The 22455-nt window shown below is 33.9% G+C and overlaps 2 protein-coding genes across 3 annotated transcripts; one reads left to right on the forward strand and one right to left on the reverse strand.

The window, feature by feature from the left end:
- Positions 1–1505: 1505 nt before the first annotated feature.
- LOC132049372 (uncharacterized) lies at positions 1506–5165 on the reverse strand. Of its 2 annotated transcripts, none has more exons than XM_059440135.1 (4): positions 4999–5165; positions 3514–3751; positions 3353–3411; positions 1506–1857 (listed from the first exon to the last, which is right to left on the reverse strand). In XM_059440135.1, exons 1-4 carry the CDS (start codon positions 5044–5046, stop codon positions 1687–1689), a joined length of 516 nt encoding a protein of 171 aa, XP_059296118.1. In that variant the 5' UTR covers positions 5047–5165; the 3' UTR covers positions 1506–1686. The 2 variants fall into 2 exon arrangements, with proteins under 2 accessions (XP_059296118.1, XP_059296117.1); XM_059440134.1 differs by having other exon boundaries at positions 3353–3414.
- A 9411-nt stretch (positions 5166–14576) lies between these two features.
- LOC132049373 (transcription factor MYB60) lies at positions 14577–16775 on the forward strand. Its single transcript, XM_059440136.1, has 3 exons — positions 14577–14906; positions 15161–15290; positions 15737–16775. Exons 1-3 carry the CDS (start codon positions 14774–14776, stop codon positions 16329–16331), a joined length of 858 nt encoding a protein of 285 aa, XP_059296119.1. The 5' UTR covers positions 14577–14773; the 3' UTR covers positions 16332–16775.
- Positions 16776–22455: the final 5680 nt, after the last annotated feature.

Raw genomic sequence — 22455 nt, forward strand, 5'->3', positions numbered from 1 at the left:
GGCATGTGAAGAAGAGATGCGTAGATGCCCCAGTGTGGAGGAGCGAGAGGTTGGCTATGGATGGCTTCGGTAGGGGTAGAGGTAGTAGATAAAAGCTTTGGGGAGAGATGATTAGACAGGACATGGCATAGTTGCAACTTACCGAGGACATAACCTTAGATAAGAGAGTGTGGAGGACATATACTAGGGTAAAAGGTTAGTAGGTAGTAGAGCGTTGTCCTGCTTATCCTCTCTTAATAGTAGTCGTATTATTTCTCCTGTAATTCCTTATTCGTCGATTTATGTTACTATCTATTGTCTCATGTTCTTCACTTAGCATATTGTTGTATTGTAGTTATTGTTACTTTTCCAGATGGCTTATCACGCTTTATATAATATTTTGTTATAGCTTCTCTATTTTTCGTTATTTTCTCTGCTGACTGCTTTGACTTGCTTTCTTAGTAGTCATCGGAAAGCGAACTTTACCCTCGAGTAGGGAGGGATAAGGTATGCGTCTCACCCTCCCAGGATTCCCATTTTGTGGGATTATCTTGGATATGTTGTTGTTGTTTTTGTAGTCAATTCCTCAAATGATCACTCAACTTAAACAAATTATCTAGTAAAGTCATTTATCTTCTTCTTCTTTTTTTGTTCCTCACATGATCATTCAAGTTTATACATTTATATTACAGAGTAATAAGGGCTAAAAATCACTTTAAAAATAAAAGAAAAAGAACCAAAGTAGTCCCATAAGTTTGAATTTTCAATTAATATAGTCCTTTAAGTTGAGTGACCATACGATGAATTGACTCTTATGTGATATGTTTGATAAGCATTAAATTTTTTTTTTTTTTTTTTTTTTAAAGACTTTTAAAATTTGTGATTTCAAACCAGCCATAAAGAAATGTGTGACTATAAATCATTTTATATGCATAAAATGAAAAGTCTAAAATTAAATTATTAGTACCAAATACTATAAAAATGTGTCATTTTTTTAAAAAAAAAATCGGTCTAAAAGGAAAGGGTATCAGGGAGTAGTACTTACGTTCGATCTCTAATAGAGAACTCAACATTACTGGTACATCTTGCCATCTCCGTTTATCATTTTTGTTTTTCCAGTTACTTAAGTAAGAATCTCTGTATTATTTTGTTAAGTAATAAACTTTAGAATAAGAATACATATAGTAATGTTTAGCATGAATAAGAAAAACCCAAAAAGAATATCCCACAAAGTAAGCTTTTTGTTTTAGTAAACAAAAATGAAATCTTTAATCAGAATACAAGTCACTTATTTCTTCATATTGCGAGTCGCATATGCAATTTATTTGTGTTATCTAAAGAGTTTCAACTAAAACATATATGAAGAAAAACGTCTTTTAGATTCACCAAGCTTTGGATGAGAAATGAACAATAAAATGAATGGTACAAATAAGAGTTCTTTAAATATGTAAACTCAACGTTTTGAGCTTTCCAGCAAGGCCAGCTTTCAGCTGCAAACTTTAACCTGCATCAAATAACCAGAGAGGGAAGTTCAAAGATTTTCACTATCAGATTTGCAGAAACAGCAATAAGCCAACAAGTGATGGCAAGCATAGCAACGGTTCTTTTAGAAGAGCCTTACAATATAACATGACACAGGCAAATATTTCAGATTTCTACACAAGCAGATGCTCTTAAATACAGGCTATATGCATCTCCAGATGCTATTCAATGGTCGAGCCCATATCTAGATAATAGCTGTGGAAGATTATCCAGAAACAAGGTGAAGACGGCACCAATCAAAAACATTAGAATAAATACAAGCAATATCTTTCCGATGTAGATAGGGCTTAGAGCAGCTTGTGATTTTCTCCTTTCAGAATGTGAGTTGTCCGAAGCCTGCAAAAAATATGGAAGGCAGAGAATCAAACACATACACACCACATCGCATCACAATCAACCACATACACACCGCAAAAACTGTGGGGTGGGCGGCACCCAGGGATGAGGAGAAAATGAAAACAGCAGAAAAACATAAGCGAAACGGTCATAAGACTATTTCTTATACTCGGGGATTCTATACTGTTCATGATACCATACAAACTGATATCTCATTGATTCAACACCTCAACCAAAGTGTTATCATTCTTCTTGTAACCACATTCCATTCTCCTCTTCCCTTTCAATCAAACAAAAAGAAGAGATGTCATCATTCATCAGTCCTCATATCTATCACGAGCACGAACAAAACTCCTTTTACTCACATTATAAAGAAAGTTAGACTGATTGCTTTTTTCAATACTGAATTAAAAAACAAATTGTCCACTGCTTAATATCCATTTAACACTTCCATAGACCATAGGTATAAAGTGAGCCCTTCTCCTTTATGTTCAATACAATCTAGATACCCCAAAAAGAAAATATAACACTTACAGGCCTCCATATATTCTTAGAGTCTGTTGCACACCTTGAGAATAAGATATGCGGAATTTCTGTTTCCTAAGACAATTCTTAGCATGTTCTTTTTCCTTATCCAGTATCCGCTGGGTGGAGACAAATATAAGAAAGCAAAAGTATAGAAAGATTCAAATGCAAGTTATATAATAAAGTCCAGAAATTGGCATAAATGCTCATTTACTGATCTACATACATCTCATTTCGCTACAATTCTTTGTTTTTTTGAAACAGGTAAATATAGATTTCGCTACAATCTTCAAATACAGATTTGACATTTATGTAAACTGAAGAGGGTACAAGAGCAAAAATCTTTAAGAAAAAAAAAACAATGAAATTTCCAAAGTGCAAATCAGCAGGAGTTATCGGACAAGCATCCAAATACTTTTACAAGTTTCACCAGTGAATGAAGCAAAAATAATTCTGAAACAATATCCAAATACATGAAAATACGCGGGGGTGGGGCGGGCGTGGGGGGAGACTGAACCTCCACTTTGCAGCTTGTAAAGCAAGGAAATGCAAATTTGAAACACAAGAATAAGAACAGCTAGACAAAATTGACAATGCACACTTCCTTAAAAAGACATAAATAAACATAAATAGAGACATCCAAGGGATTTGCCTAGTACATATAGATCCAAATCACGAACAGGATTATAGATATTCACATTGAGTGCACTTTATCAGAAAGTTGTTAGAGCCAAAGCAGAGTAATACACAATCAAAGTGCCATTTTAAAACTCCTTCACACTTTTTTTCATACTACTTTAATCTAGTCTGTTTCTATTAAACCAAAATAAAAAAACAACTGGTTAAATGTGAACCTACACCTGTTTAACTTCCAATACAGGTTAAACGTGGTTATTCAAATTGGGACATTGAAAGAACAATAATTCATGTAAAAGGATAGGTAATTTGATTAGTGTGATTAAAATCATACCTGAGGAACATATGCTGGTCGCACTGCTGCGTAGTCATCAGGCATCCCTCTTGAAAAACCTGCTGCAAGAGAGTCAAGAAAATCTAACCCCTGATAATTTCCTATTTCTTAGTAATTCTGGTACTAAAAGCTACTACTTATTAAATATCATAATAGTTTACTTGTTGTCTCGGTGGCTGGCTGCAATTTCCATCCTTCGCCATAATTCACAAGAATTGAATTGGGACCAAAAATCACAGGCACTTCCCCATCTTTAACAGCTTCAATGTAGGTTACAGGTGTGTTTGCCACGATAGAATCAATCCTACTGGCATTGATAAATTTCAACGCGAATTTTGCCTCTGTTCCAGCAGCAAATCGCCAAGTCTTGCCAGTGCTTTTGCAAATCACCTCCACAAACTACAACGCAGAAATTAAAAGATCAATTTCAATTTCCGATTATAAAAATTGCCAAATTTCATTGTGCTGAATGAACTTCAAATGGGCAATAATCAAATGTATCAAAACACATAATTTCAGAAGAATTAAAGGATGATATCACTTCCAGATAGGCAATTAGAAAATGAACAATTCTTGTCGAAATTAGAAATTACAATTTTACTTACTGGTTACAAAAATACCCAATTTCACAGTGAAGTAAATGATCAAACGGTCAATAACCGTATTAACACGATACTGTCATAAGGATCAAAAGATAATATCACTTTCAAAAACCTCAAGGTAGCAATTAGAAAATGAACTATTCTTGCCAAAACAAGAAAAGGGACAATTTTAATTGCTGATTATAGTAATACCCAATTTCATAGTGAACTGAATGCTCAAACAGTCAATAATAAACTCTTAAAACCACAATTTCAGTAGGATCACAAGATAATATCAAATTCCACAAACTTTAGGGTAGTAAATAGAAAATGAACTATTCTAGTAGCAATTAGAGCAAATAATTTAAATCACTCACTACAAATATACACAATTTCACTGTGAACTAAGGGGTCGTTTGGTAGCTAGTTAGGAGGCAAGTCATTCATGTATTAAATCCTGCACAAGTAATACCATGTTTGGTAGCTGGTTAGGAGGTAATTTATTCATGTATAAAATTAATACGGTGTTGGTTTGCAATTTAGAAACCTGCATAACTATGAGACTATGTATTACTTTATGCTCCCTCTGTTTTAATTTATGTGACACGTTTTCCTTTTTAATTATGATTTACAACCAGACAAATATCTAAGGTTTATTTTGGACCACAAATTTCAAAACTCTTACTTTCTTTCTTAAACTGTGTGCCTAATCAAATGGTGTCACATAAATTGGGACAGAGGGAGTACATGAATAACTAATACATGCATAACTAATCTCTGCATAAAATAATACTCCTGTATTACTAATACCGGGATAACCCCTAAATGATCAAAGAATATTGGCACTTCCAGAAACTACAAGGTATCAACTAGAAATAAAAAAAAAAGACAGTTACATTTCAAACTATATTATCAAATTGGTCAGTTCCACAAACTACGGGGATAGAAAATTGGAAATTGAATTCTAAATGGCTAATAATGAAAATACCCAAATTGATGCTGAACTGAAATCAATGTAATCAAAACCATAATTACAGAAAGATCAATAAAAGATAGAAGAATTACAGAATGAGATTTTTGGTTGACTTTTGTTTCTTCTTTCTGCTCTGCCATTGAGAATGAACAGAAAGAGAAGCGGTCAACGGTGAATCTGGTGATTGAAAAGGCCCAATTATAATGGACAATTACCTTCTAATAACGGGTCGGGTAGCCCAGATAAACTTACATTTTTTTCACCGGATTCTACTTCAAAGGTGCTGGTCTTTACTTTTCATTTTTTTTTTTTTTGCGCGGATTGGCCTTCTTTTGGGGTGGTCTTTAATTTTTGTCATTCACCTAATACTTGGTTACGGGCTCGAATTCGGCCGCAAAAAAAAAAAAAAAAAAGAAATTTCGGAAGGCAGAAGTTTAGATTGGCAAGGTAGAATTTTGCCTGATAGGACAGAGTTTGTAGGCAACCTCTGCCTATCGATTTTTTTTTTTTAATTTTCACCTTAGCAGGGGTTCGAACTCAGAACCTTGAGGTTTTAGGGGAAGGTCAAAAGTTTACTTTCATTTTGATGGACAAAAATTAAAGACCACCCCTAAATAAGGGCATTACTGCGAATTGCCCTATAATTTTTGTCCCTTAAATTGTTGGTCTTTAATTTTTTCCCTTTCCTTAAAAAAGTGGCCGAAAATATCCGAGGTTTTGAGTTCTAGCCCAACACTCAGTAAAAAAAAAAATATTCGCACGGCAAGGCTTCACGAAAATTATGCCTTAAGGCCTAACTTTTTTGTTTGAATAAGCTTAATTTTGTTACGAAATTGTCCCTTGCAATTTTTTTCTTTTTGACTGAGCGGGAGTTCGAACCCAAAATCTAAGGATATTTTAGATAAAGGAAAAAAATTAAAGATCAGCAATTTGAGCGAAAAAAATTAAAGACCATCCCAAACAAGGCCAATCGCGCAAATTGCCCAAAAATTTTGTTCATGTATGGGTTACTAGTTCGAGCCCAGCTTAGGGCCCAAGTTCAGCTCTTACAAGATCCAAGTTCACGTAAAGGTGAAGAAATTGCAAAATTTGACCTTCAAATGGGTTGATCTTTAGTTTTTGTCCTTCAAATGGATTGGTCTTTAATTTTTGTCCTCCAACAATCGAATTTATACCTATTGGGGCATAAGTTTTTTTTAGTTATGTGGGCATAATTTATGGATATTACAATGTAAAAATATAAAACTAATGCCTCGCGAAAAGATTATTTGCCTGGAGGGATTAAAATCAAAGACCAACACAAAACAGGGACAAAAGGGCAAATGATCCAGTGACGAAATTGCATGATTTTCCCTTCAAATGGGTTGGTCTTTAATTTTTGTCGTTCAAATGGGGGCTGGTCTTTAATATTTTTATCCTTTAGCAATCGAACTTATCTGTGAGCATAAGTTTTTTAATCATGCAAGGCATAACTTTTGAAATATTATGATGTGAAAATATAAACTTATATCTAGTGAAAAAAGTTATTTGTTATGTAGGACAAAATTTAAAGACTACCACAAATTAGGACATAAGTGCCAATGCCCCATAAAGGTACTTGACAGTTGTGACTATTTTTCTCCAAACTAAGCATACACTATTATGTTATTGCAGCAATGAAACCAAGGGTGCAAAGGATTTCTTTGCATCATATACAGCCCAGTTAAAAAAAAATGTTCCCGAGATACTGTTTGAAGTAAACAAATGAAAATTTATAGGCTTAAGTCATTGACAGACTCTCGAATTTGTCCGTAAAATCTATTTAGACCCTTTAACTGAGACTTCTACTATCTAAACCCTCCAACCCCCACAAATGTGTACTAATTTAACACAAAATCATTGTTATACCCCATTTAAACGGGTTAAATTAGAGTACAACATATTGGAGATTCCTATTTTAACTTATTTTAAGGAGTCGCCACCTAATTAATTTTTAAGGTGAATTAGGGCACCTAATTTATTAACTAAGGTAAAACTAAATAAATCCGTTAATGGTCCTTTAAGTTTCGATTCTAGGTAAGGGTTCTAGATTATTCTAAAGGGAAGGGATTAGGCATCCTTTAGAATCCGTTAACTACGGTTATCCGATCAAACTTAGGTTAATTAATTAAAGTTAAATAAGATGCTTAAATTTAAGAAAAATAACGTATAATATTACTAAAGTTTAAAGGAAAATATAGTGATGCTATTTTAAAATAAAACTTAAAAGTGTAAAAATGCTATTTTTAATCAAGACTTGGAGGATGATTTGCATAAAAGAGAGAGTTCAAATGCTATTTAAAATAAGTTATAAATATTGCTAAACTTTAATAAAAAGAAGCTTGCAAAAATATAATGATTAGCCAATTTAAACTTGACATAAAATTATATTATGTGTAGAAAATCTAGATTTGATATAAAGAGATTAAAAATAATGCAAATGAAGCTCTAAAAATCTATTGATTAGATGTGCTTTGTTTATTCTAAACTTTTTCCCTTTTTATAAATAGAATGCAAAGGGTGATTAATTTTCTTTCTATTTTCCTAACTTTATTTAACTAAGTTTGTATAAAAATATATTTAGTTGGATGGATTTTGAAAGAAACAACGTTTATAAAATATACTTATTATTATCTATATTAATGATGGTTCGAAATCTTTTAAGATAGTCTATATGAATTATGATTCCCTATAGCTTAAAATATATAACTATGCCATTGTATAAATCAATCATTTTAAGAAATATAAATATTATAGGTATTATAAATAATCTTAATGTAATAAAAGAGAATGGTACTCGGAAATCAATTATTAGTCTTTCTAACTACCCGTCGCTAAAACTAAACCTACTAATCTTGCTAAGGTTCATTTAAGCTAAGAAAGAAAGAAAACAAAACAAGCAAAGGGTTAGTCGCAAAGTTAAGTACACAAAAATGAATGAGGAAAGATAACATAAATGGCCCAGCCCATTTTTTCCAAGCAAGGCTGCTGCGATGGGCTACTGTTGAAATGGGTTCAGCCCATTTTTTGGGACCTTGCTAGATGGGCTTTGGCCCAGAAAATTATATCTCTTTTGCCCCCTTGTTGGCTTCGGCCAATCGATTTTCAATTCTATTTTCTTGCTTTGGGCCGATATGGAAATGGTTCGAGGATGTTATGTTGGGCTTTCAGCCCAACACCGAATGCGTGGAGGAACGAGTCCCTCGGACTCGTGTGCGGTAGTTATGCAAAAAATGAAAGAAAAGGATTAGTATCTAATCAATGAAAAGTCAAATGTATAAAATGTAAACTTAAGACAATTCAATAGATTATGTATATATGCGGTATATTCAAGTATACCTCATGTATACACATTCATGAACAAAGGGAAGCCTAATAAACATGTAATCGGTCAACTAGTTGAATACAAAGCTAGAAGGCATTTTAATGGCATGCCAAAGTGAAGTTCGATCTGCTGAGTCATTTGAAAGGAGTATATAATGGGTGTGGACCGGGCCAAACAAACACCAAAGCAAGCAAATTCGAGTTTATATTGACAAGAATCGGTTAACATAGGCACACAATGGACTCGGATAAGTTAAATACACACACGCAACTACATGACCTGAGCACGATTAGGTATATAAACCTTTAGACACAGTAGTGGACCAACAAATATCCAATATATGCAATGTCAGACACTCTAGGGACTAGGCAAGATCAGTGATTACGCAAATAATGCAAGAGAACTAGCTTAGCATATGCTTGGTTGGCACAAACACCAAACTATACCAACCCCTCCGACAGGCTAATAAACAAACCATAGATATGAGTTTAGCACCCTTAACCGAGAATTGAGACATACGTATTTAGCTAAATCCTATTTGTAACTGAACCATGTAATCAGGGTCCTTTAACATAACATACGTGCTCATTCATACAAATATTCAGGCGCAGATATTCTATATTAATCCAAACTTCCTTAACCACAGAATGCAAAGATTAGCAAATTGAATATAAATCATCACATTTCTAAAACGAAGTCAAATAGGCATAAAGGACCGTATTGAGGATAGATCGGTGGAACCATTCAAAGGCAAGAAATAATATGCACGGTTAATCTAAGCAGACTTACAATAACATGAAATCCATATCCAGCTACACATTCTAGTCTAAACAAGACAATATTAACCCCAAATCCAACAACGGACACATGCGAGACATAGGAATGGATTGACAGGTCTATCACATATGTTTATATGCTCAAATGTAGTGTAAACAAGTATAACTATCCCTTCAAATTGTACAGATAGATCAATCATAGCATATAGGAATCCAAAACGTGCTTAAATCAGTCAAGTACTCTCTAAACTTGGATAAGACTTGTAATCTATTATGCAATAACCAACTACATCTACATACACACAGATTAACTAGACTAACTTATATTAAGAAACTAAGCAAAAGCTAACATAAATCGAAAGAGACATGGCTATCAACGGACATATATTAAACGAGAATCGAAATGAACATATAAAACTAATTAACGCACATACCGAACGCAATAATCCAGAAAATTAAATAAAAGGAGGAGCGTTTACCTTCTTCGGAGTGCGGCGAAGTAGGGCTCGAAACTTCCGATATACCTCGAAACACTTCGAGACTCGAACTTGTGTATGCTCGGACTCAAACAAACAACTCAAAATTAGAACAGAACAGGGTTTAGCATTTTAAAACAATATTCGGAAATTGACGATTAATATTTTAAAGGGGAATTTTGAGCAGCTATTGAACTCTTGTTTTAGAGGGTTTCAAAACTCTGATTTCTGGGGGATTTCTGCCGCTCACCAAAGGCTCCCTCAAATGACTCAAGAAAAGATTATTTATAGGGGAATTTCTAGGGTTTGAAAGGCTGAAAATTTGGGCGGGATTTTTGGTCAACAACCCCGATGACAAAGATCAGAAACCCCAGGAAGAAAACAAAATCCATTAAAAGCTTTTGTACCCGAAAAATAAAAAGAACTGATAAAGCCAGATTTGCTTCATAAACGAACGAATTCTATTAAAAAAAATTTCGAACGCCGGCGAGAGAAAAAGAAAAAGAAACAACAAAAGGACACCTTCAACGGTTGACTCTGTCGCACATTAATTTTTTTCTCAAAATGACCATGCGGTACGTTGGGAACGAAAGGAGCTGCGATTTACTACATATGTTGAACGAGAGACAGAGGCGAGTAGGGTACGGGAACAAACGGATTTTCACGAAAGAGGGGAGGACAAGTCTGTCCATGGCTAAAGGTAGGCTAGGGTTTGCCATTTTCGTTGAAAAGGGAGAGAGAGTGAGGAGAGGGGTGCGGCGGATGAAGAGGAAGGAGAGAGAAGAGGAAGAGAAGGGAGGCGCGTACGAAAAAAAAGGAAACCTTTGGGTTTCCTTTGTTTTGAAAAGAATCGGGGTCGGGTCGTATATTGGTTTGAAATTTGGTATTAAAATGGCCGATTTTTGATGGGCTGGTCCGGAATATGTGGCTAATTGGGCTCGGATTTTGGGTCTAGATTAAATTAAAACCCCTTCCAATTACTTGACATATATTAGTATATGCTAAATGCTATTTAGTAAGTATTTATTAATGCCCGGATACATAAAATCATACGACGTCGTAATAATGGTACAATAATATTTTGAAAGCTAAGGTAAATAAATGCTATTATTTAATTATGCGAAGATAATTGCGATGCGTGTGCATAAGATGGTAAAAATCTTTGAAATGACAAAATGCGAATAATAATATCTTGGTAGTAATAACAATAACAAAATAATAATAATAATAATAATAATAATAATAATAATAATAATAATAATAATAATAATAATAATAATAATAATAATAATAATAATAATAATAGTAGTGATAATAGCGGTACTAGTAACGGTAATAAAAATAATAATAACAGTAATGACTACAACAAGACAATAAAATGCCAGTATTAGTAACAGTCAATAATTATAATAAAAGTATAAATAATCATTTCTTAAATTGCCAAAATTATTATAAATGTAAATAAATATTTAGGGGAGGCGGGACAAAATTGGGTGTCAACAATCATAACCCATCCAAAAAATAAAGGATGTGTAACTCACACGCGGATGATGTGGCAGAAGGACGAATGAAATAATGACAGGCGTCTGGGCCCAAAGTAATTAATACATTTTTGAATTAAGAAAAAGAAAACTAATATAAAACTTATTTAATTAATAAGAAATTATTTCTGAAAAAAAAAGTAAAATCCTATTTTCTTACACCCCACCCCCATCCCCACTAGAGCTGTCAATATGGGTTTGGCTCGCGAGGCTGGCCTAACCCAACCCTTTATTTAAGTTGGTTGGGTTAAGATTTCTTTGACCCATATAGAAGTGAGGCTCAAAAGCCCAGCCTCTCTTGGCCGCCCGGTATCGAAAGGTTGAGCTAGGCGGCCGAGACTAAAAAAAAAATAATAAATTAATTAATTTTAAAAAAAAATATAAGTAAATTAAACAAAAAGATAAAAAGTGATGAGAATAAAGAATGTACTTACTACTAAGTAGTAAATTAAAAACTGGAGTAATACTTTTTAGTCTTAGAATTTATATTATATTTAATTTCTTTTAAACATGATCTGAATTAGTGATCAAAAATAATAATTTTTATTTGTTCTCTTGAATTTTTTTCTTCTATGATATGGATTTGCGAAAGAATGGGTGGTAGAAGATTTTATTTCATATTGTAAAGTTTCATGTTCAAATCGTACCAAAAATCACTTTTAAAATATTATTTTGGAAGACGAAAAAACAAAAATTTGACACGTCACAGCCGCGATCCGCTTAGTGAATTGAATTAGGGCCGCCATTTTGTTGGCCCTTGATTAAAAGGTGGCCCCGTCCTGTACCCCATTTAATTCACACAGGCGCTTTAGGGGGGTTGAGTTGGACTGGGTCAGCCCATTTTGACACCTCTAATCCCCACGCAACCCGAACCTTCTTCCCCCATCCCGCCAGCCATCTCCTGAAAAACCCAAAACTCATCTCCCATCAACAATGGCAACTTCACCTAGACCCACTAGGCCACCACCATTTCAATGGTTGGCGGTGATTCTTTCTAACATAATCGCCGCCGGCCCGACGTCCGCCACCGCAACTCCATCCCACCCTTTATTTTTGGCTTTTTAGGGAGAGAGAAGTGCGGGCAAAATTGGAATATTTATTAATAAAATGTTGACTTCTCTGTTTGAACATGAAATTAAAATCACAACCCATAAACCAAGAAAAGGGGAAAAACATACACTGGGGTCTATCAAGAATTCAGTCAAACTTGCCTATTATAAAGACAAAATGATGGGTTAATTGGTTGCCAGCATCATCAAGAATTTGCCCTTTTTTTTTCTTGATGTGTTTTGCCGACACAATTGGGCTAAAGAATGACAATAAACAAGAAGAAAGCCAGCTAACACTCAAACCCCCCTTAGCTTCACGCTCACAAGGTAACAAAAAAAAATGAGAAAAGGCCATAAATAGTCCCTTATCTATGGGAGTAGACCTAAAATGATCTCTTAACTATACACTTACCGGTTTTAGTCCTTTAACTATTCAAAAACTTATCAAATTTGGTCTCCGTCTATTTTTGTATACAAACAGCGTACAAATTCATAAACCTTCATGAGATTAATCGTTAAACCATTTCTTAGACATATATTTCTCTCTCCCTGCTTCTTTTTCTCAAGTTAAAACTTGTTAAAAAAAAAAAAAAAAAAAAAAAAAAAAAGCATTCGTTAAGCGTGATGTCGCTCTCGAGTCTCTAAAATTCGAAAAGACAAATTCAGGCACAAAATTTCTGTAACCATTTTTCTCAAACACTACTAAAAAGCTGGTAAAAACCGATGGAAAAATTGACGGAAAGAACAACGGATTCCGTCTGTTTTTTCAATATTTTTTAAAATTTTTTTTTTTAAGAAAATCGACGGACTGCGTCGCTTATTTTTTGCAAAAGAATGCGCGAAAAAATATAAAATAAACCGATGGAGTCCATCGATTTTTTTTTTTTTAATAAAAAAACTGATGGAGTCCGGCGGTTTTTTTTTTTTTTAATAAAAAAATCGACGGAGACGGACTCTGTAGGTTTTTAGAGCGAAAAAACAGTACAAATTAAATCAATGTAAGTATATGAACAAAAAATATCAGTGGTCTAGTGGTAAAGCCCTTTAATGCCAAGGAACATACCCGGGTTCGATTTCAAGTTCCTACATTTCATTCTTTAATTTTCAAAAAAAAAAAAAAAAACGACGTGAGACCGTCGGTTTTTTTTAATTTTTTTTTTTTAACAAAACCGACGGACTGGGAACTGTTTTCCGTTTGTTTGAACCGACGCAGTCCGTCGGTTACGAAAGGCGAGAGAGAACTTGAGGAAAAAAAGTTGAGGTTAAAGAATGAACTTGAGGAAAAAGAAGTAGTGAGAGAGAAATATAGGTCTGAGGAATGGTTTAACGATTAATCTCATGAAGGTTTATGAGTTTGTACGCAGTTTGTATAAAAAATAGACGGAGACCAAATTTGATAAGTTTTTGGATAGTTAAAGGACTAAAACCGGTAAGTGTATAGTTAAGGGATCATTTTAGACCTACTCTCATAGATAAGGGACTATTTATGGCCTTTTCTCCAAAAAAAATCTTCTCTTTTCCCCTCTTTTTACGTCAATAGGAAAGAATTATTGAATCTTTTTTTTTTTTTTTTTCATAACCGTTTTCAGGACAATATTTTTGGCTGTTTAGGGAGAGAGAAGTGTGGGCAAAATTGGAAGTTAAGAAGCAAATAAAACGGAAAGAAAAAAGCGGCGACGGCGGCGGGACGGCGGCGAGTGGAATCCGGTCAGATCGGGGAGGGTGGGCTGGGTTTTCATTTTTTTTTCTTTGGGTTTGAAATGTTTTTTTTAATTAGTTAAATAGTTTTAAAATAGTTTTTTTTTAAATTATTTTTTTAATGATTAAAAATTTGGCATTTCACGCCCCTTCAGAAGAGTGTAATGCACGCACTGTGCATTATGTTTAAGTGACACAATAAAAGTGATTTTGGAGGGTTCAGATGGTAAGAGTCTCAGTTGGGGGTCTAAATGAATTTTACGGATAACTTCGAGGGTCTGTCGATGACTTAAGCCAAATTTATATGATAAATTAAGGTTGAGAGTGTCCAAATATCTTCACAAGTCACGTCCGTCCTCTAGAAACTAGTTATATTATTGTGTTTCATTTCAACGAACTTCTTTGTATTAGATACAATCTTCATATTCTTTAGATTATTCTGCATTTCATGTTCAAGCGATGTCCTTATTGCAAGCATTTCAGTAATCATGAACTTTTCAACAAGTTGAATCAAGAATTCATTGGCATAAATTAATACACATGTTACGCGCTTGTGTAGTACCACCGGACATAAATTTGGGATTTTCTTATAAAGGGTATTAATTTCATTTCAAATGTGATTAGAAGGGAAGACGTCGCGGGTAAAGTTTGAGTATGTAAATAACTTTTTTGAACAAGTACTGATAATTTATGTTTTTTACCTTTATAAAGTATACAGATGTAAAGAGTTGATAAGCCATGTGATACCAAAAGAAAAGGTAAACTAGTAAATTCAACACCTTCTGACTTCAAGTGATTTTTAACTCTTTAACATTAAGTGCCACAAAAGGACACAGAACTTATGTGTGTCACCCTCTGTCCAGCAAATTCAACTATGAATGAATTAAAGACCATCTTCTTTTTCTTACTATCACCACCCTTTATTTAAACAGACCATTTTCAGTTCAAGTGATCTCTATACATCAAAACTTCAACAACAAAAAAATGGGAAGGCCTCCTTGTTGTGACAAAATTGGTATCAAGAAAGGTCCTTGGACTCCTGAAGAAGATATCATTTTGGTCTCTTACATCCAAGAACATGGTCCTGGAAATTGGAGATCAGTTCCTACTAATACTGGTAATTTGAAATCCAGAATATTTTTTTAATAGTATTATAATTATATTGATCATTCTACATAACACCCCCCACCCGGTTGTGCGGCGCGCTCTTCCCCGCACCTACTAACACGGGATGCTTTGTGTAGCAGGCTGACTTTTTTAGTATTATAATGAGCATATATAGAGTTTTTCCTTTTATTTGTTTCAACAAGATTATGTTTTTCTGTGTTAATATACATGTAAAATGAAGAAATTTCTTTGGGTTTTTAATAGGGTTGATGAGGTGCAGCAAAAGTTGTAGGCTAAGGTGGACAAATTACTTGAGGCCTGGAATCAAAAGGGGTAATTTCACTCCACATGAAGAAGGAATGATTATCCATCTTCAAGCTTTATTGGGTAACAAGTAATGTTCTTTCACCTCCATACTTACAATTTCTTTTTGGTCGTTTAAATTCCACATTGTTTTTTGAATGGTTAAACAAGTAAAAAAAGAAATAAAAGATTTAATAAATACACCCTTCTGAATTTTTTTTCCCATTTTATTCTTTGGAGTAAAATACATGCTTGGACTTAAGTTTTATACACACACACATATGATATTGTAAAGGTTTTTTACGTTGTCGGCGGTGGCGGAGGCAGAATTTTCAGTAAAGGAGCTCATTATATACTATATATACATAAAAAAAAAAAGCGACCTCATATTTATAGTGTAATTTTCTGGTGAAAGGGATTGAACGAGCCCCTCTAGCTCCGCCCCTGACGGTCAGTGTAATTTAAGAGATTGGTAATTATTTTTATCAGGTTACATATTTTAAGTTTTTTTATATGACTTGATATGTATTTGTACAGATGGGCAGCCATAGCTTCATATCTTCCACAAAGGACAGATAATGACATCAAAAACTATTGGAACACTCACCTAAAGAAAAAGCTCAAGAAATTCCAAACAGATTTGGGTTCACATAATTTGGCTCCTCCTCCAGATAATTCTAGCACTAATAATTTTGACCAGTTCTCATGGCAATTTAGTGACAATAAACAAGTTTCAAAGTTATTGAACTCTCCAAATTCTTCTTCCTCTTCATTGTATGCTTCAAGTACAGAGAATATTTCAAGACTTCTAGAAGGTTGGATGAGATCTTCCCCAAATCCTTCTAGAAGAAATACCGATCATGATGAGATGTTGCATGAGACACAAAAAAACCAAGATCAAGAACTTGTTAAGAGTTGTGAAAATTCTTGGATTCAAGATGGAGGAATTAGCAATAATATTGTAACAATTCCAAAAGGAAAATCAACTTGTGAAAGCAGTGGAGTTGTTGCGGAAAAGACAAGTACTAATAGTACTTCTCCACCTCCATTCACATATCTTGAAAAGTGGCTACTGGATGAAAATGCTGGTCAAGTTGAAGAACTCATGGAACTTCCAATGATATTCACATAATAATATTTATTTCTTTAATTACGACTTATGACTACTTTTTTTTCTTTTTTCCTTGAGTGGAGTTGTTCGGGGGTTGGTTGGGGGAGGGGGAGATATGGCTACTCTTTTAAGAAAGCGTAACAGCTCATTTGTCTAGCTCCAGCCTCCATGACATCAAAATGGTATCGAGGCTCAAGTAGTGATTCAACTAAAGTGACAAGATGTTAAAAGTGCCTCTTTAAGTGTCAATAGCAGAATGTTTTGTCAATTGGAGAAAGGTTTTTGGTGACATGACTGTGGACGAAGTCCGATGTGTGAATTTTTAAGTTAACATAGTTATAAATTTTATGTAACTTTTCTAAGAAGGTAAAATAAGCTCCATGATAGCTTTCTCCTCAAATCAGTCGAGTCTTGTTTAATTTGTAAATTAATTATTCAATGTTGAATGAAGGCAACTTAGTTTTATGATCAAACATCATATATAGTTCTGTAATAGTATAAAAATGATTCAAAATTTTCAATGACACAAGTTTGATATTGAAATTTCGTGAATCATGAGTGTTCATTATTTGTAGTGTCAAATATTCCCTCGATAACCTTGAAAGAATAAAAGATATTTCGTGTAGATGGAGGTTGTAATTTCTTTCAGGCAGGAAATTAAAAGCTATTGAAGAAGAGTATGGTGGGAAGTAATTAAGAAGGGTAGAAATGCAAGATCACTTGAAAGTCAATTAAATATAATTAACCACTTTAAATAGAATTTTTAATATCTTATTGTGTTTATAGATTATGTTCTATACATTGGAACACTTTAAACGTATGTTCAAGTTCTATATATTAATTAACCACTTTAAACTTATGTTTAAGTTCTATACATTAATAGTTTATGATATTTTTACGCCATATAGATAAGTTTCCTGCAATAATCGCCAAATGTTTATAACATTCGTGATGATTTGATAACTCAGATAATAATTTGATAACCTACTATGTCATGTTAAATTTCATTGGTGGTGTAATATTTTGACACTATCAGCGGACAATGGATACAACTTAAAATATCATACAGGCGTAAGCGAGAACAGTGCGGTTTGAAATTTCTTTATCCTTTTGTCGTCCCATTTTATGTGATGTTATTTTTTTTTTTTTTAGTTTGTCCTAAAAAGAATGACATCCTTATATATTTAGAAACGAATTAGCTTTAAATATCTCGTTTTACGAACTATACAAGAATTCTTCGCTTGTTTAGACAACAAATTTAAAAATTGTTTCTTTTTTTCTCAGATGGCATGTCCAGTTAAATATCATCAGGACTATATGAGAGTGACAATTCTAGACTCACATCTTGAGCATTGTAAACATGTAAACATAACATCTAAATCATCGATTTCACAAAAGGTGGCTAGAAATTGTTAAATTTGTTAAGGAACACGAAGGTGATGGAAATTAATATCGAGTTATTATAAAGGTACAATAAATAAATTAAAAGCTACTTTGATTATATTATGAATCAATCATGAGAGTTGGGACTACTGTCTACTAGTCAAAAGTCTAGTCTTAACATTGTAGACTTAGGTACCTAAACTTAATAATGCTAGCCCCATAATTGAATTGAACTTAACTAGTTTATATTATATGAATTATGTTATTTTACAAAAGTAATTTGCCTGTTAAGTTGCCAAACAACTGAATTTCATAATAGCTACTCTCTTCCAAACAACTGAATTTCGATATCAGATATAATGTTCGTTTTTTTTGTTTCGTTTTGTTTTGTTTTTTATTTTTTCGTGCAGACGCTAGAATTTTTCTGCTCCTAAATTTGACTAATTATAGTTAGACGGAAAAGAACAAATATCTTGCATACAGATAGGCCCTTTCTTTTTGTTTTAAAATATTATTGGAAATTTAATTAATTAAACAAGAAATTACAAGCCAAAATTAGAGGGAAAAAAGTAAGAAGAGAGAATGGTTGATACTATAGAAAAATCAATAGTCTGAAACTGAAGAAAGTGAGTGTCACTTTGTCACGAAATTCTTGTTATCTCTTTAGCGAAAATGCTTTTATTTCCCTGTAACTTTCTTTTCACCAAAATTAACAAAAATGAAAGAGAGAAACATGTGATCAAGTATATGCCCTTTCTTCAAGGGTACGTAGTTCGATTGAATCATCCTCGTCGTGACCTTAGAGACTTTAGCATGACAAAATAATGCATACAATGTTAGGTTTTTTATGCACCATCAATATAAGTTTCAACCCTTTCTTCAAGGGTACGTACGTAGTTCGATTGAATCATCCTCGTCGTGACCTTAGAGACTTTAGCATGACAAATTAATGCATACAATGTTAGGTTTTTTATGCACCGTCAATATAAGTTTCAGTTGTTACAAAAAGTTAGAGCGTTTTAGTTGTGAATTAGAATTAATAGATTTTGAAAATCTTAAATTGAAAAAAGAATGTTGTTACAAAAGGTATTCCATTTGCTCTAGATTACGTTCTTTATCCTTTTTAACTTTCTATAACGGCTTTAAACAAAAAGAACAACATCCCATAAATAGGGAGAGTGTGTTCAAAATCACTCCAATTAATGGATGGAAGAACAACACAGTATTTTCTTGTGTAACCATTTAGTATTCAATATGTTGTTCACTAATTCAAATGTTCATCGAGTAAGGCTCACTGAACGGGGAAACATTCCCTATCAGAAATTTCTTCATTCCAAGGATTTGAACCCCAAACTTTTGATTAAAGGTGGAGGGAAATCCCAGGCCATCCATCTTGTCACATCCCTCGGCAAGAGCAGAGCCACCATTATACCCGCCCAATAATTTTGGTTCAGACTTTGTGTTTGTGTTAAAAATTCATTTAATATGTATAACTAATTTATTCAGAAACCGGTAAACAAAAGAAATTGTTACAAAAGTCATTCCATTTGCTCTAGATTACGTTCTTTGTCCTTGACTCCTTGTTAAGTACTTTCTATAACGGATTCTTTTTTTAAAAGGAAAATAACATCCCAGAAAGAGGGAGAGAGAGAAAGAGGAGTAGAGATTATTTAGAATCACTCCCGTGGATGGAAGAACTACACAGTATTTTCTTGTGTAATCATTCAGTGTACTAATTCAAATTTCCACATTCCCTACCATGAATTTCTCCATTCCAAGAGTTTGAACCCCAAATTATACTAGGTGGAGGGAAATCCCAGGCCATCCATCTCACAACATCCCTCGCCAGGAGCAGAGCCACCATCATAGCTACGCGTTTAGCAAAATCCAATATTTTTTATTCGGGTTTTATATCTGTGATAAAAATTCTTTTAATATGTATAATTAAGAAACCAATAAACAAAAAGAATTGCGATCAAAACCCTAATAAACTAAAAATCTTGACTCTACCTCCTTCAATTGTATCAACACATTATCACCTACAATGATATAATTCAATCCTCCTCCTAAGAATAGCATGTAGGTGAAGCTACTTTTTGCATTAAATCATACATTGCTTTATTTGTCATCATATGTCTTCCCAAAAATAAGATCTCCAGACTTCAAAGGCTTTGCAATTGGCCTGCATGTGATGTTCACAAATACGCCTTTAGTAATTACCGCAACGAAATTAAATAAGGCAATAATTTGGTCAACATGTAATGCCATCCTACAAACCCTACAACATATTTGAATACTTTACAACTCAGTAGTAATTTTTCTGAGGATACGTGTAGAACAAATAGGACAGTACAACTACTGATAATAGAGATAAGAGGGGACCTAATTACCTACACTACAACCCAGTGACCTACATAAAAACGTGCTGAGGTTTAATTTCTTAATTAAAAAGTTGTCAAGGACCCCTTTATTTTCATTAATTATGCAATGAAGTGGCATTTATAATCTAATTGATTATATACAGCCCCCTACAAATTTATTTTAGTAAGATTTATTTATTGATTCTTAGCTAGTTGTAGAGGGTTTGCTGGAACTTGCTCTTGTGGACAAACATTGAGCTTGATGTGATGTAACCCAAAAGATCCACTACAAAAAATACATAAATGACATCAGATTTTTTGGCAACAAAAATAATATAGTTGACAAAATTTAATATTTGACAATTTAGTTTTATTGTTGGCATATATGAATCTTTTGAAAATGAACCTTTTTGTTTGTTGCCAAATAATTTAATTTTGTTGCCATAGTATTGATTGTTATTGCAAAAAGTAATTTTGTCAACAACAAAAAGTTGTTGCGCGTTTGCAATAACAACCGATAGGAAAAGTTTACGAAACAACAAAAAAATGTTGTTGCCAAAAGTACTTTTTACAAGAACAGTCTATCTATGACAACAAAAAAAAATTATTGGCAAATGTCTTCTTTCTTGTAGTGAGAATAAATTCAGGAAATTTGTTAGTCTAAAGCACTCAATACGTGTCATAGATTTTGATTTGTGATAAATATTGTATCAGACTTCCTTAATACAGTGATGGAATGACGCGAAGACTGACTGGTACCTCCGAATTCCACATAAAAAATGGAGGAAAAATTGTGTGCCTATATATGACAAGTTGACAAACTAACAAATCCACACATGTTACACACATTATGGGACATAATCAAAAGTAAAAGTTTGTGAAGTCTATTAATTAGGCCAAAGCAGATATACGTATAAAGTGATTTGGGTTGGGAGAATTATAAAACTTTAAGGATGAAATACCATGCATATACAGGAAGATTAGACACTAACTAGCTAGGAGAAAAACTAAACTCAATCTGAGAAAAATTTAAATGTACTCTATGTTTGTATCAAGTTAAGTTATAAATTTAATTTAAGGAGTGAGTATTAAATAATTCTCTCTTCATACATATATTTGTTTACCCCGAATTACGGGTAACATTTAGATTTGTATGTGGTGAAATAGGATATGTGGATGAACTTTAATCTATTTTGGTTGGTATGAAGTGTTAATGGATATATATATGATTATATTTATACATACATGTATAAGTAATATATTGTAAATGATATGAACCGAATATGCTTAAATTATGAAGATGGATTAGATCAGTTGTGGATGAACAATACGAATCCGGACCAAAATACTTTGAAGAGAGCTTTATATTTCAGATGGTTACAGTAATGTGATATGAGAAAAGCTAGCCTAAAAAAGGGGAGGGTTGCCCTCTATTTATAGGTTTTCCTTATGGGCCCTTAGTATAATACAAAAAGCCTTTATGAATAAACCCTCAAAAAAGGATAAGGATGATCGTACGGTCGACACCGTACGGTTGTCAGCCTAAATGACCGAATGGTTTTATGATGCGTGGTAACCTCGCGCCCAGTTGCTCCAGGACCAACGGACACGCTCGTACGAGGCCAGGACAATCCGGACCAACGGACGCGCTTATTTTGGTTCGGGTCGGTGTGTCCGTCCCTGACATCCCGGTGCGGAGCAAAGATTGAACATGCTCGTACCCATTTGGACACATCTTTGGCTCCGGCCTCGTCGGTCATGCATTGACCGGTTTTACGTATACGAGATAGTCCCCGCACTTTGGGATCAAATTTTTACCGTAGTTACGGGAAGTGGAAGAGTCTCAAACTGGTGGTCTCATAAGTTCACTCTTATCTTCAAAATAGGCGGGAATCGTAATGTCACGTCCTTCTGACTTCGGCCACGTGTCACCTTCCGAATAGCCAACCTCGAAAACCGCCTCGACCCACGTCGCTTCAACTCACGTCTCATTAATTCTCGAACACGTGTCGCCTCTTGATTGGTCGACTTCGGTAATCGCCTCGGTGAACTGTCTATATAAGAGTTACAGTTGCATTTTTACCTTTCACTTTTCACTTTTGACTTCTCTAAATTTTCGACTCCTTGGTTAAAATTCAGCTTGCTTTGTTCTTCGAATCTTCATTTTTTTACGAACCAGAACCTTCATATCTTCAACCTGAAATTTCAATCCTTCAAACCTTCAACCTTATTCCTTCATCTTCGCCTTCAAATCTTCTTCAAACCTTCAAATCTTCATACCAACTTCTTCATAAATCCATAATTGACTAAAAAAGTCAGCCAACACCGACTCTGCTTCCCAGGAAGTTCCCTCGGTTTCATCTCCGGGTGCTGAGCCTATTTCTAAACCCAAAGGTAAAACC

The sequence above is a fragment of the Lycium ferocissimum genome, chromosome 3 (genome assembly GCF_029784015.1).
Source record: "Lycium ferocissimum isolate CSIRO_LF1 chromosome 3, AGI_CSIRO_Lferr_CH_V1, whole genome shotgun sequence".
NCBI lineage: Eukaryota > Viridiplantae > Streptophyta > Magnoliopsida > Solanales > Solanaceae > Lycium > Lycium ferocissimum.

What these genes read in the sequence shown, in the direction of transcription:
- LOC132049372 (XM_059440134.1), bottom strand. Translation starts at nt 5,046, where the DNA reads ATGGCAGAGCAGAAAGAAGAAACAAAAGTCAACCAAAAATCTCATTCT. An exon ending in GCCAGCCACCGAGACAACAA is followed by an intron (nt 3,415 to 3,513) that starts GTAAACTATTAT and finishes ACTCTCTTGCAG; the next exon opens with CAGGTTTTTCAAGAGGGATG. An exon ending in GACCAGCATATGTTCCTCAG is followed by an intron (nt 1,858 to 3,352) that starts GTATGATTTTAA and finishes TATTTTTTGCAG; the next exon opens with GCTTCGGACAACTCACATTC.
- LOC132049373 (XM_059440136.1), top strand. Translation starts at nt 14,774, where the DNA reads ATGGGAAGGCCTCCTTGTTGTGACAAAATTGGTATCAAGAAAGGTCCT. An exon ending in ATCAGTTCCTACTAATACTG is followed by an intron (nt 14,907 to 15,160) that starts GTAATTTGAAAT and finishes GGTTTTTAATAG; the next exon opens with GGTTGATGAGGTGCAGCAAA. An exon ending in CAAGCTTTATTGGGTAACAA is followed by an intron (nt 15,291 to 15,736) that starts GTAATGTTCTTT and finishes GTATTTGTACAG; the next exon opens with ATGGGCAGCCATAGCTTCAT.